This window comes from Lytechinus variegatus, chromosome 5 (assembly GCF_018143015.1).
Source record: "Lytechinus variegatus isolate NC3 chromosome 5, Lvar_3.0, whole genome shotgun sequence".
Classification (NCBI taxonomy): domain Eukaryota; kingdom Metazoa; phylum Echinodermata; class Echinoidea; order Temnopleuroida; family Toxopneustidae; genus Lytechinus; species Lytechinus variegatus.
In genome coordinates, this window is record NC_054744.1 from 16,228,668 (window position 1) to 16,241,418 (window position 12,751).

Consider the following 12,751-nt stretch of genomic DNA (forward strand, 5'->3'; position numbering starts at 1 on the left):
TTGAAAAAGTCTATATAACCACCATTCATGATACATGATAATGAAATATTATGTTCATTGACCCTATTTGACCTTGATCATATGACCTATGACTTATGCAAGTTGATCAGTGATACTTGATTGCCCCTATGTCCATATTTCATGAACTATATCCATAAACTTTCAAAGTTATGAACTTTTGATGGCAATTCAACAAATACCCCAATATGGCTAAAGTTCATTGACCTATGAGTTTCATGAACTAGAGCCATATACTTTCAAATTTTTGACATTTTAAAAATATTAACCTTGGTTAAGATTTTGTTTTGATTCCCAAAACATTATCTAAGTTCATTGACTTTACATGAAATTTGACCTTGGTCATGTGACCTGAAACTCACATGGGATAGTCAGTGATACTTGATTACTCTTATGTCAAAATGTCATGAACTATATCAAACTTTTCAGCTATAATGGCAATTCAACAAATACCCCTAACATGGCCAAAGTTCATTGACCCTAAAAGACCTTGGTCATGAGACCTGAAACTTATTCATTAATATTCAATGACCCTTCTGTCCAGGTTTCATGACCAAGAACGATAAACTTACTAAGTTATGATAACATTTCAAAAACTTAGCCTTAGGTTAAGATTTCAATGTTGAAGACATAACCATCGCCATCTGAAAAGCAATGCCTATAGACTCGCTCTGCTATGCAGGAGAGACACAAATCTAACTTGGCGTGGCCGTTCACAAAGCCAGGAAGGTACAAAATTCACAGGCCACCATCTCCTAGCATAAGTTTAAGCTATGAAAACTACTGTAAAAATATACAAAAATAAATATGTGCTCTGTAGGTACATAATTCACAGGCCACTATCTCCCAAACAGAACACTATGTAAAACTAAAATGAAAAAAAAAATATTTGTAAAAATCTGATTGGGCGTGGCCGTTAACCTTCAGATTGAGGGACAAGACCAAGAAGGCACATAGTTCACAGGCCATCATCTCCGAGCGAGAATGTAAACTCCATTATGATTATACATGTATATCTGACTGGGCAAAGTCGTTAAGGAGTTTATAGGGCAAAGGCCCTGTAGGTACATACTTCACAGGCCACCTTCTCCCTGCCAGAATCTATTTAAATTATTTAAAGTATGGAAAAATATAAACATATCCGACAGGATGTGGCTGGTCAACTACAATACGTTTTATAAAGGGGGAAAGGCTCTGGAGGCAAACAATTCACAGGCCATCGTCTCCCAGCCAGAATCTACTTTGAAATCACTACATGTATAAAAAAAAGTATGCAAGTGGAATGCCTCTGGCAGTCTTACCTTAATATGCGATAAAATATAGCAGCAGTGCTGATTTTGAAAACAACTATGAATGATTATTAAAAAAAAAAACACTCTTCATACTATAGTTCATTGATCCTAAACGACCTTTGACCTTGATCAAATGACCTGAAAACCATGTAAGATGATTAGTGATACTTGATCACCCTTACGTCCAATTTCATGAACTAGTTCCATATACTTTCTTCTAAGATTTGACAATTCAAAAACTTAACCTTGGTTAAGATTTCAATGTTGAGTAGGTCATTGCTGTCGGTAAAGCGGGGCCTATAGTATCGCTCTAATATGCAGGCGAGACAATAAAGCACAAACTACTCACCAAATTTCAATATGAAATTCTGCTCTTGAACAGAGCTGTTCAAGAGCAAGTTCGCCATCATGGCAGTAACTGCTCTGTCCTGGAACTTCACACAATCTGGATGAATTCTTACCAGGGGTTGTAAGACTGGGGACATACCCATCCCTAGTTCTCTCATTTCATGGCCCAGTGAAAGGCAATAACAGATTGATTGTTCTACCAGATACACATTGATTGATCGGCCATTCTTGGAAATGATGTCTATGGTTACTGTTGCTATGTAAGCTGCTTCGGTGATTGCATCTCTTGTAGAAGTCTGGAAAATGGGGATTCATTGCAAATGGGATTCAGAGGTTTAGAAATAAATTTAACAAAATACAAAATGAGTAAATTCTAGGATTTGGGGGACAATATCTAAAGCGCAAATGCTTCCAATAATACCCACAATGCTGTCTAATTCCATTGTAGATGATAAGGAGGCCCTTGCCGAAAGAATCGCCATCAGATGCAACTCTTAAAATCAAACATAACTTGATTTTTAACCAATCAAAAGCGCACACTTTGAATTAGCAAATGATTTGCATTTAAACAGAACAAAAAGCAAAAGCAATCACATGTTAATGATTCCATGGGTTTTCATGTATTTCCATGGGTATAGAATACATTTAAATGGAATTGCAGTATTGTTTGAGATTGTTATTCTGTCACATTATTCTGTCCCACATGCACATATTGATGTTGAGTACCGGTAGTTCAATATTGATTGAAATTTTCAAAAATCAATCTTTCAGGGAAAGAAAAAAGGAAATGTTCTCATTTATCGTCAGTTACAAGCGATTTACGATAATTGTAAGAGAATCTTCTCTTCAAAAGAAAAAAAAATTGTTCATCATAGAACTCACTGGAAGACATGGCATCAGTTCCAAGAAGAACTTCACCACCTCACTGGGGAAGACTGGTAATACATTGCTTTCGTTAGGTACATTCTGTGGTGTCAGGCTCTGCGAACATGCTTGGGCAAGACTTTCTACCAGTAGAACCCTGAGAGAACCCTGTTTAGGATCGATGATAGGATCAAGCAAGGCAAACCTAATAAAAGGCTGAAAGATGTGAAGGACTTCCGTTTGCAACCTGGATATGTGGAGAGAACGATTAACACAGGAGATGAAAAATTATTATAGGAATGGCAAAAAAAAATTACTGTTCTTATACTTGAATACACCGATAAACCATAACAATAATAATTTTGAGCACATATTTTCCTGAAGGTTATTCCATAAGTTATGTACATGTACATCTGACCCCCTTTATCTGAAGACTTTCCTGAAATACTTTGTTTCTAATTTCTGGTTGAAAGGAAAAGTCTTAATGCCCTAAAATTATCATGGCTTGAGCAGTTCATGAGAAGAAAAAAAATATAAAGCAAAATTGGATTTGGACAAAAAAAGGGTTGCTTGTATTAAGCCCAATCTCACACCATACAATATGGTGCAACGTGATTTTTTAAGAAATCAAATTTTGCATGAAATATGAAAGTTCAAAGGAGTTTGGCATAAAGTTAGAAAAACCAAAATCATATCGTTACTTTGCAGCAAGTCCAAATCGGCTTCAAGTCGCAGCTGATGATGACGTCATAATGATTTTATCATTGAATTTGCTTTTATTCATTAAGGGAGGTTCTAACTGGACTGAATTTCGAAATATCCATATCAAACGTTAAAACAATAATTTTGAAATTTGGATCGCAACAAACCGCGTAGTGTGAGACAGGCTTTATGGAATTGCCCTGGAGATAAATTTTACAAGGCTCTTCACAATCAAACATATTTATATTTTCAATGCAACAATAGTAATCAAATGGTTTGAAAAAGGCAATGGTTTTGGCTGTCTTCTTGAAATTTCCTGACTACACAACAGGTAAGATCTTTGAGAACCATCATACCACTTGCAAACCCTGACGCTACAGTCACACAGGCGTCATTTAATCAAGAACCAAAAAGCTTTCACATTATTACCAACACATGTCACTGGTCGATTTGGAGTCGGTTGCATCGGTGTGACTGAAACATAAAAGATGACAGGTTTCACTTACCGATCGTCGTCTTGGGAGAGCAGAGAGGAGATGGTCTCCAGAATGGATGACCAACAATCCGGTCTACTCTTGAACATAGATATGAAAGGATGAGGACACGTCCTATTGATGAATTACAAATGAAAATGAATTATAAATTCCACAGAATATAATTGTTAATGCTTTCAAGTTTCAACATCGTACCTAACAGAATTACCTAAATTCATAGTCCAGTTACACAGATATGTATTGCATGTTTTCCAGAGATATTGCATCAAATTCCCCATTGCATTGGTAAAGATCACTAGGATACTCTCCTAATCAATGTAGACATACATGTTGCCTACAAACTGTTGCAAGGACTAAATTGCAAAAAAAAACCACAGAGAAACTAATCACTCAAATATAGTCCTTTTTTTTTGCTTTGTAGCTTGGATTTTGTTGAAATCATAAACCCATTGTTGGCAAAGATAAATATGAAGAGCATTGTGCAAACACTTTCAACACTGGTATTACAAATGGGTCCAAGAAATGCTAGTGTATAAAATGATACATGTATCTAGGCAAGTCCACGATTTACTCTTATTTTTAATTTCAAAAGGTCCTGCAACTCAACAGTCCTCACCTCATGTGAAACAAGTTACGGCTTTCTGGCACAACCTCATCTCCACCGCCCATCACTCCGTACAGAGACTTCTTCACGATCATAAGGAGTAGTTTACCAACGGCCTCCACGCATGGCTGCACAGTCCTAGCTGTGGGGAGGAGGTTGATGAACCCCTGAAGGATGTAGTCCTGCTGTAGGACATTGTCCTCCCAGAGTTCAATCAAGGCATGAGCACACAGGGAACTCTGAGATGAACCATCCCCACATTTCAACCATAGCAGTTCTAAGGCATCAATCTGTGTAAATAGGAAGTACGGTTGGTGATTAAGATAATGTTGAAAGTGAAAACAGTGATAAAGATGATGGTGATTATGTTAATGATGATAGTACAGAGACTTCTTCACGATCATAAGGAGTAGTTTACCAACGGCCTCCACACATCGCTGCACAGTCCTATCTGTGGGGAGGAGGTTGATAAACCCCTGGGGCCCGTTTCTCAACACCTGGACAAGTTAGTCATATCTTTATCCACCAACCACGGAGTTAGTTCCAATCTTACTAAACCCGTTTCTCGAAAGGCTTCCTAACTAAAATACCTTGATATCGATATTATCAGTAAAAAGAGCAGACGATACGTAGCCTTAGTCACAAAATAGCATAATTTTCAAAAAGAAAAATTATAACAAAATTGCAAATATTGTGATGAATTGGGAATTTCATCTTTTAAGAATAATAGCACAGGTATATTATGCACCATACATACTTAGACCATGAAGACTTGAGCATTCAATTGCTGAGAAAATGGAATTATGAATAATTGATCTCGTGACTAAAAAATCACATGTGGACGTTGAGATGGGTACCCCCGGGATATCCAATTTTAATAGTTTACGAAAGTAAAACCATAACGGTTTTCGTTGTAAAATGATGATAATTATACGGTATTTTACGATTCCAAACATCATCAAAATGTAGTTTAACAATTTTCTTTTAAATCTTAGATACTGAAACTTACTATTCGACAAATTCTATGCATAAATTAGAGGTAGAATTTATCAAAATGTTAATAGGGGTCTGAAAACGACAAATACAAGTCCATTTATGGATGGCCTGACGTGGTAGAATCTTTATCCGATAGATTATTTTACTATTTCAAAATGAATGGTTTTGTGGAGTATTACCAACAGTTTTTGTAGATTCTTTGTATTACCATGATCATAGAATGCATTATCCAACTTGTCTTTTGATGTAATTTCAACATCTTTGATTGATTACGTAAGATTATAATTTTCACATTTCTAGGCACTTTTGCATGTCATAGTCTACCCACGTGATGCCACTACGTCATTAAGAAAGAAGTTGTGACAGGTTCGGAGGTGTCATAAATATTTAGTGAGGTTGTTGTACCCGATCTTGGTAAAGAGGGCTTCGTGAAACGGTTAGCGGACAAGTAGCTCACTATCTCCGATTTAGTCAAGAAGTTAGACTTATGACGGTGTTGAGAAACGGGCCCCTGAAGGATGTAGTCCTGCTGTAGGACATTGTCCTCCCAGAGTTCAATCAAGGCATGAGCACACAGGGAACTCTGAGATGAACCATCCCCACATTTCAACCATAGCAGTTCTAAGGCATCAATCTGTGTAAATAGAAAGTACGGTTGGTGGTCAAGATAATGTTGAAAGTGGAAACATTGATAAAGATGATGGTGATTATGTTAATGATGATTATGAAGATGATGTAAATGATGATGATTAAGATGATTTTGGTGAAGATGATGATGGTGATAAAAATGATGAAGATCATGATGATAATGATGATGAAGATGTTGATGATTTCAATGACCATGAAGAAGATAAAAATGACAATGAAGAAGACCATGATGATGATGCTGTTGTAGTAATGATGGCAAATTTGATGAAAAAATGATGATCTAAGTGATGATAATTCTAAATGTTGGTTCATTTTAAAGTAAGTGAAAATCTGGGATACTGGATACAACTAATGTAACAAAATTTTATAGCTAATTTTATAGCTAAAACTAGTTATGAAATGGGCAATTATGTTGTAACAGTAACACGGCTTTATAGCAGCCAATAACAATCAAGGTTACCATGGTAGTTGTCGTAATGGCATAGCTATCATAGTTGTAGGTAAACTCTTTAGGTCCCTGATCAAACTTTACAAAAACTCAGAGTCATGTTATTTTGCAAGAACTAGGGGAAAAAATAGATGGGGGGGGGGGGCAATCTTGTCCCCAAAATGCTCAACAAAGCCCTGGAAACTCAAAAAGGAGCCCTGGAAAATCTCAATTCATTCCGATGTTGCAGATTTAGGCAGTAAATTTTAAAAAGTAGCCCCCCCCAACAAAAAAAAAATAATTTTTTTCATGGCAAGGCCCCCCCAACAAATAATTTTTTTGCATGGCAAGAACCCCCCACCCTCAATCAACATACTACATAGTACATGTATTTCACAGCAGCTTCCCATTTATTTCTCATCGATCTGTCTATAATGAATGTGAGGATTAGATGCTCATTCATTACAAATTCATGCATGGAATCTTTTGTATTCCAGCTCTTAAAAGAAATCCCCTGCTCATAAATATGACCAAACTGACAAGCCTGTATTTAACTCACCTTTGGGGTTGCAGCAGAAATGAAATCATTGCCAATCAGTTCTATTCTTCTTTCTTTGATAGACTGAGTGATTTTCTTCACAGTCTGACACTGAATTCTTATCGAGTCAAAGTTTAACTTCCGATTTAATTCCTCCATCTGCAGATAAAAAGTACAGAAAATTCTTCAAAATCGTAAGATAAACTCAATGTGTCAAAGCCTAGGCCAACATGTACATATGTATAATAAAGGCTTTCCAAATTATAACAATTCTTTACTTTAAAAACTTAAATACAGATCAGTATAAAGAATTAGTCTCTGTTTGTACAAACAACGGAGTACTGAAACCATCTTACATTGCGATGGGCCATCGCAACTGCCCGGACAGTCGCAACTTTAAAGGCAGCTGTTGACCTGTTTATGTTCATAAGCCCTCTTTCTCAGCTGGTGCATTATACCAAAAATGGATCCTGCTCCGTACACATCCAGATCCATATTGGTTAGAATGGTGGTGAATTGTATTAAATACATTCAACCATATCAAAAATAATGTTTTATTTTTACATGTAGATCTACTTCACCAAACTTCCTTCATAAATGTACTGCAACAGTGGGCAACATTACATTTTGGTCCAGACATGAATTATCTTTGGCATAATACATACATAAGGAACAGTATCTTCATCAACTGATACTTGTGTGAACATTTTTATTGTAAAAAGATTACGGCCACTTGTATCATCGATCGTAATTGTTTGCGCACACTGAAATTCTTTAAGTTCAAAATTTCAGTACAATTTACTAAGTGCAAACATATATCAAACTTAAAGGGGAATCCAGCCTTGGCAATAAATGTTGTGTTGGAAAGGAGAAAAATAAATAAAAACAGAATGGTAAAAGTTTGAAAGAAATCAGACAAGTAATAAGAAAGTTATGGCTGCTTTAGAATTGAGATCCCTAAGACTATGGAGATGTCAAATTGGCAACTGGGTAAGTACATGCAAATTATGACAAGGGGCAAGGACAACTTTCCCATAGGCCATGTAATTAATTATCAGGGATTTGTGGGTTTCTCTTAAGTAGGCCTACCCATTGCCCTGGGGCTGTAATCTAAATATAACCCAGGTATCATAATGTTTTATGGTCCTCATGAAAGAAAATATAATTTGAAGTAGACCCACTGAAGAAAAAAAACACATTACATTTTAGCCATTTTATATGTATTGGAAGGTAGGACAACGAAAAAAAAATAGCATAATTACTGAAAAGCATTACCTTATTATATTCTTTATTAGCATTATCTCAGACATTGCTCAAAACTAACCTCAAAATTTCCTAGATAGTGGAAAATAAGGCTTTAATAGTCCATAAAATCATGCATGCATATTGGTCCTAGTGGCTAAAAATTGTATGACCTACATACTACTACTAGTAGTCCTTGGGGGGTATTGTGAAAAGTCTCATGTTCATAAGTTCCCCATTTAATGGAGCGCCAATGGAGCGCTAATGGACCTCCAAATTTGTATTCTGAAAACTCGCACTCAATGAACTCCCTCTAGGCCACTCCCCTACTGAACCGAATTGGCAAATCATATGCACTCTTACAATGTAAAATTTCTACTAGCGTGCAGTGTCTCTTCACTTTGCTGACTTGCAGCGGAGCAACCAGCTGATGCAGGGGGGGGGTATTCTGAAAGTCTTGTAAGTTGGCGAAGAACAATAGGAAACAAGATGGCGGCATAAACATCGGGCAAGTCTCTTTCGTCTTGTCATGATATTTTTCTAATTTTTTTGATGAATTGTTGTTTAAAAATAAAATCGATGGCGGAGAAATGTCGGAAAAGAAGTTGCATCCCATGTACATGATTTAGGGCTAGATCTTTCAGAAGGAAAGTAGAATCTTGGGGACGAAAGTTTCAGGTTTTGGCGGCCTACACGCACATGAATGGATAGGAATACCTGGCTTCATTGTGAGAAAGCCTACGTCAGTAGAAGCCGCCTAGCTAAGTACCAGATGATGATGATGATGAAGTGACTTTTTAGAATAGCAAAATTCTTAATCAGAATACCACCCCTTGTCTTACATTACAACTATGGTATCACAAATGCAGCCAATTTGAAGTCTCCATGGTATGGGTATACACTGTAATGATTCCCAATTTTTACAACTTTTAGAAATTCATGACTTTCTGTTTGTCCCCGGACCAGGTACTGGTTAGCCAGGCGGCTTCTTGAGAGTAAAAATCATTTTACTGACGTAGGCTTACTCTCTCAATGAAGCCAGGGATCCCTATCCATTCATGTGCGTGTAGGCCGCCAAAACATGAAACTTTCGCCCCCGAGATTTCTACTTTCCTTCTAAAAGATCTAGCCCTAAATCATGTACATGGGATGCAACTTCATTTCCAACATTTCTGCACCATCAATTTTATTTTTAAACAAGAATTCATCAAAAAAATGAGAAAAATATCATGACAAGACGGAAGAGACTTGCCCGATATTATGCCGCCATCTTTAGGGCTAGGGCCTACATCCTTTAAAAGTAGAAATCTCGGGGGCGAAAGTTTCAGGTTTTGGCGGCCTGCACACACATGAATGGATAGGGATCCCTGGCTTCATTGAGAGTAAGCCTACATCAGTAAATGATTTTTAAACTCAACTTCCTCAAGAAGCCGCCTGGCTATTATATAAGTTATAACCTTGTTAAAAATTTGTCAGAAATCAACTTGTCTGATTTTTCTTTTTCCTCTTATTTGCCCGAATCTTTTCAAAATTGTCACTCAAATAGCTGGATTTTATTACCTCTCCTCAATCCTAAAATGAATTAGCCTACAGCAAGAGTCTTCCTCAGCTCAGCGAAATCACGAAGTGGCCAACAACAAAGACCGGAGATAGGCCTACGGTTACGCTTCGGCCGCGGTGTCGGGATGGGTGGGACTATTCAGCACAGCTAGTATGAGCTACCGGAACTTTTTCAGGTTGAAGATGGGTAAGAGTAAAACTTGACTTGGTTTAAAGTTGAAAACTCGACGCTCAAACACAGCTAGGGTCTGGAATAGTATGGGTATGTCCTCGGGGTATGTCACAGTCGTCTGCACGTCTGATAAGTGGAACAGCAATCCAAGCAACCGGCCATATTCTAGCTACAATACGATTACCTGGCCGGCGTATACGTATACGCGTATACATTTACGATCAACTCACGAACGAACAGGTGCATATATCGACGCCGCGCGCACGCTCATAGTCATAGCTCATCGTCGTCGAATTGTTGATTTGAAGTTGGCGCCACGAGTCAAAAGCGGTCAAGTAAAGCACGGAAATAAACTGGTCAAAGGACCAACCAGCTGGGCCACCTAGTAGGATGGGGGGTCGGGTGTCCGGACACTATATTTTTGAAGCCTTCTTGTTTTGTCTTTGGATTACACTAAAAATATGAATTCAATAGTTGCAATCATCATCTATTTTGTTCTCTATAATATTTTCTAACATTTTGTACTAAAAATTGATGAAACTTTGCTTGTATTTTTTCCAAAGGACTTTCTAAAATTGATCGTCCGGACACACAACCTGTCCGGACACACAACAACTGGGTACACTGGGGAGCGTTTCATCAATATTTTCATCAGACAAGTTGTCAGATCTGACATCTTTCCATGATTTTGATTGGCTGAGAGGCACAGTTACTTAGATGGTAACTGAGACTTCATTAACGTTGATGTTCACATAGACGGATCCCCATACTCCGGTCGACTCCGGTACTCGGGGTGCATGTAGGATTGGAGCTGTGATTTTCCTGATTTCTTTCTCTGTCCCGGGGTCTCTGTCATCTCCATCCTGCTTGCATACTAGTAGGCCTATATAGCATATTTTTAGCAATAGCCCTGGTTTTAATTTGTGAGACACGCCGACTTTAAATCCTAGTAGACATCCTAATAAAAAAAAGAAATGATAGAAGAAAAAACATATAGAAAAGAAAAAAGAAAGGAAAAAGAAATAAATATTTGAATTTTACTTTTTTCAATTTTAAGAAAACAAACGTTAATAACAGTAGCGGAGTGGACCGTGACCCGGAGGAGACAAACCATGGGGGGCACTGCATTGTCTGTGCCCAATGCTTTGTCTCCTCCGGGTCACGGTCCGCCACTGACTGGTTAATAATATAATGTAATATATACTATGGCGAAAACAGTCAAATTGACTGGTAGAATAAAAATAAGAACCCCCCTGTCGGATAAAACGTCCGACAAGTCCTTTCATGAAACGCCCCCAGCTCACCAGACGGTCCCGGCATACGGTCATGAAGGCCACTGGCGGATTCGGGGGGGGGGGGCACAGCCGGCCCGTGCCCCCCCCCCCTTTGAGAAGCATAATTAAAATTTGTAATGTAAAAATGCAAAACAGAGGTGTGCCCCCTCTTTTGAAATTGAAGTTGAAGACCATTTTTTTTGCTTGTCAAATGCTTTTGGGTACGAAATATCCTTAATTTGTGGTTGAAAATTTTTTTTTTTTGCTTGTCAAAATTTTCTTATTGACATTATATGTGATGTTAAAAATAAATAAATAAATTGTGCTTTATATATTTCCTAAAAGCAAAGAGTGGCTAATGGGGTGCCAATTAATGCATGGAGTGGTCAACCGACTATAGGCCTATTCGTCGGCGTTCGACACAATTGACCATTGCAAACAATGTCACATTGGAAAAAGAGGAAGGTAATCCTGTTGAGGACCTCGATCTCTTTAAAAGGCTTTGCTCAACGTACAGGGTGCGTTAATGCGCCACTTACCCTAGCTATATAGAATCATGATTCGAATCATTATTTAAATCACAATTCTGCAGGATCAAGATTGCGTAATTACTACAAAAAAACACAATTTCACACAGATGATGATCATTGTGAAAAAATCGGTTTGTACCAAAATGCCAATTTCGACATAACTCGTGCCCTTTAATAAGCTTTTCCCCAAAAAACAAAAACACGTTCCTCTGCCCTGCCTTCCCATCTTCACAACAATTGAACAGCAACTGTGTTTCTACCCCCACCCCCAACCACACTTGCCCTTCCTATTTTCCCGGCTTCACCACAGATTATTTCATTTTTCCGGATTAACGAACCCTATTTCTTTTTCCGATTAACGAACCTCCGAAATTACGAACCATCGGAATTACGAACATTCGGAATATTCGAACCTTCGGAATAACGAAACTTCGGAATAACGAACGTAATCCCTGTTTTAATAGGGAACAACATTACTTTCTGAGTTCTGCTATACATGTATAGCGAGAGAGATATTGGAGACGGTATTTTATATATTTGATGTGGGCGATCCTGCTTTTAAGCAATTACATCTGGGTTATAGCTTTTTTGTATGGCAATATACTGTTGGGTTGCATCATAACTAATGCATTCTGTTGCATTTGCGACTCATTTAATGATTAATAAATTCTGATTAGGTCTGGTATATTGATGATAATAGAGGTTTAAAATACAAATACAGCAATCAATTTGAGACTCTTTTACTGCTCTCCTTAAATGTTATGAGATGATAAATTGTTCTATGGTGTGTGAAAGAGAATAAGTTTGGAGCATGTTGTTCGTCACCACCACCGCCACCATCACTGTCATTTTCACCACCACCACCACCATCAACATAATCATCATCGGCATCAAGTCATCATCATGAAGCGCCGCGGCGTGGTGTAGCGGTTCTGACTCTCGCCCTGTAATCAGAGGGTCGTGTGTTAATCCCATTAGGGCCTATGGCTTAGCATCCTTTGGCAAGGCGTCAGTCCACAATTTGCCACTCTCCACCCAGGTG

The 12,751-nt window shown here is 37.9% G+C and overlaps 1 protein-coding gene across 1 annotated transcript in view; it reads right to left on the reverse strand.

The window, feature by feature from the left end:
• Window positions 1-9,878, reverse strand: part of LOC121415570 (focadhesin-like) — a 57,467-nt gene extending 47,589 nt beyond the window's left edge. Inside the window, exons 1-6 of the mRNA XM_041608834.1 lie at window positions 9,734-9,878; window positions 6,953-7,090; window positions 4,335-4,612; window positions 3,731-3,832; window positions 2,541-2,769; window positions 1,660-1,954 (exon numbers count right to left, since the gene is read on the reverse strand). Coding sequence (XP_041464768.1) covers window positions 1,660-1,954; window positions 2,541-2,769; window positions 3,731-3,832; window positions 4,335-4,612; window positions 6,953-7,090 — 1,042 coding nt within the window. The 5' untranslated portion in view covers window positions 9,734-9,878. The remainder of the gene's footprint in view (window positions 1-1,659; window positions 1,955-2,540; window positions 2,770-3,730; window positions 3,833-4,334; window positions 4,613-6,952; window positions 7,091-9,733) is intronic.
• Window positions 9,879-12,751: the final 2,873 nt, after the last annotated feature.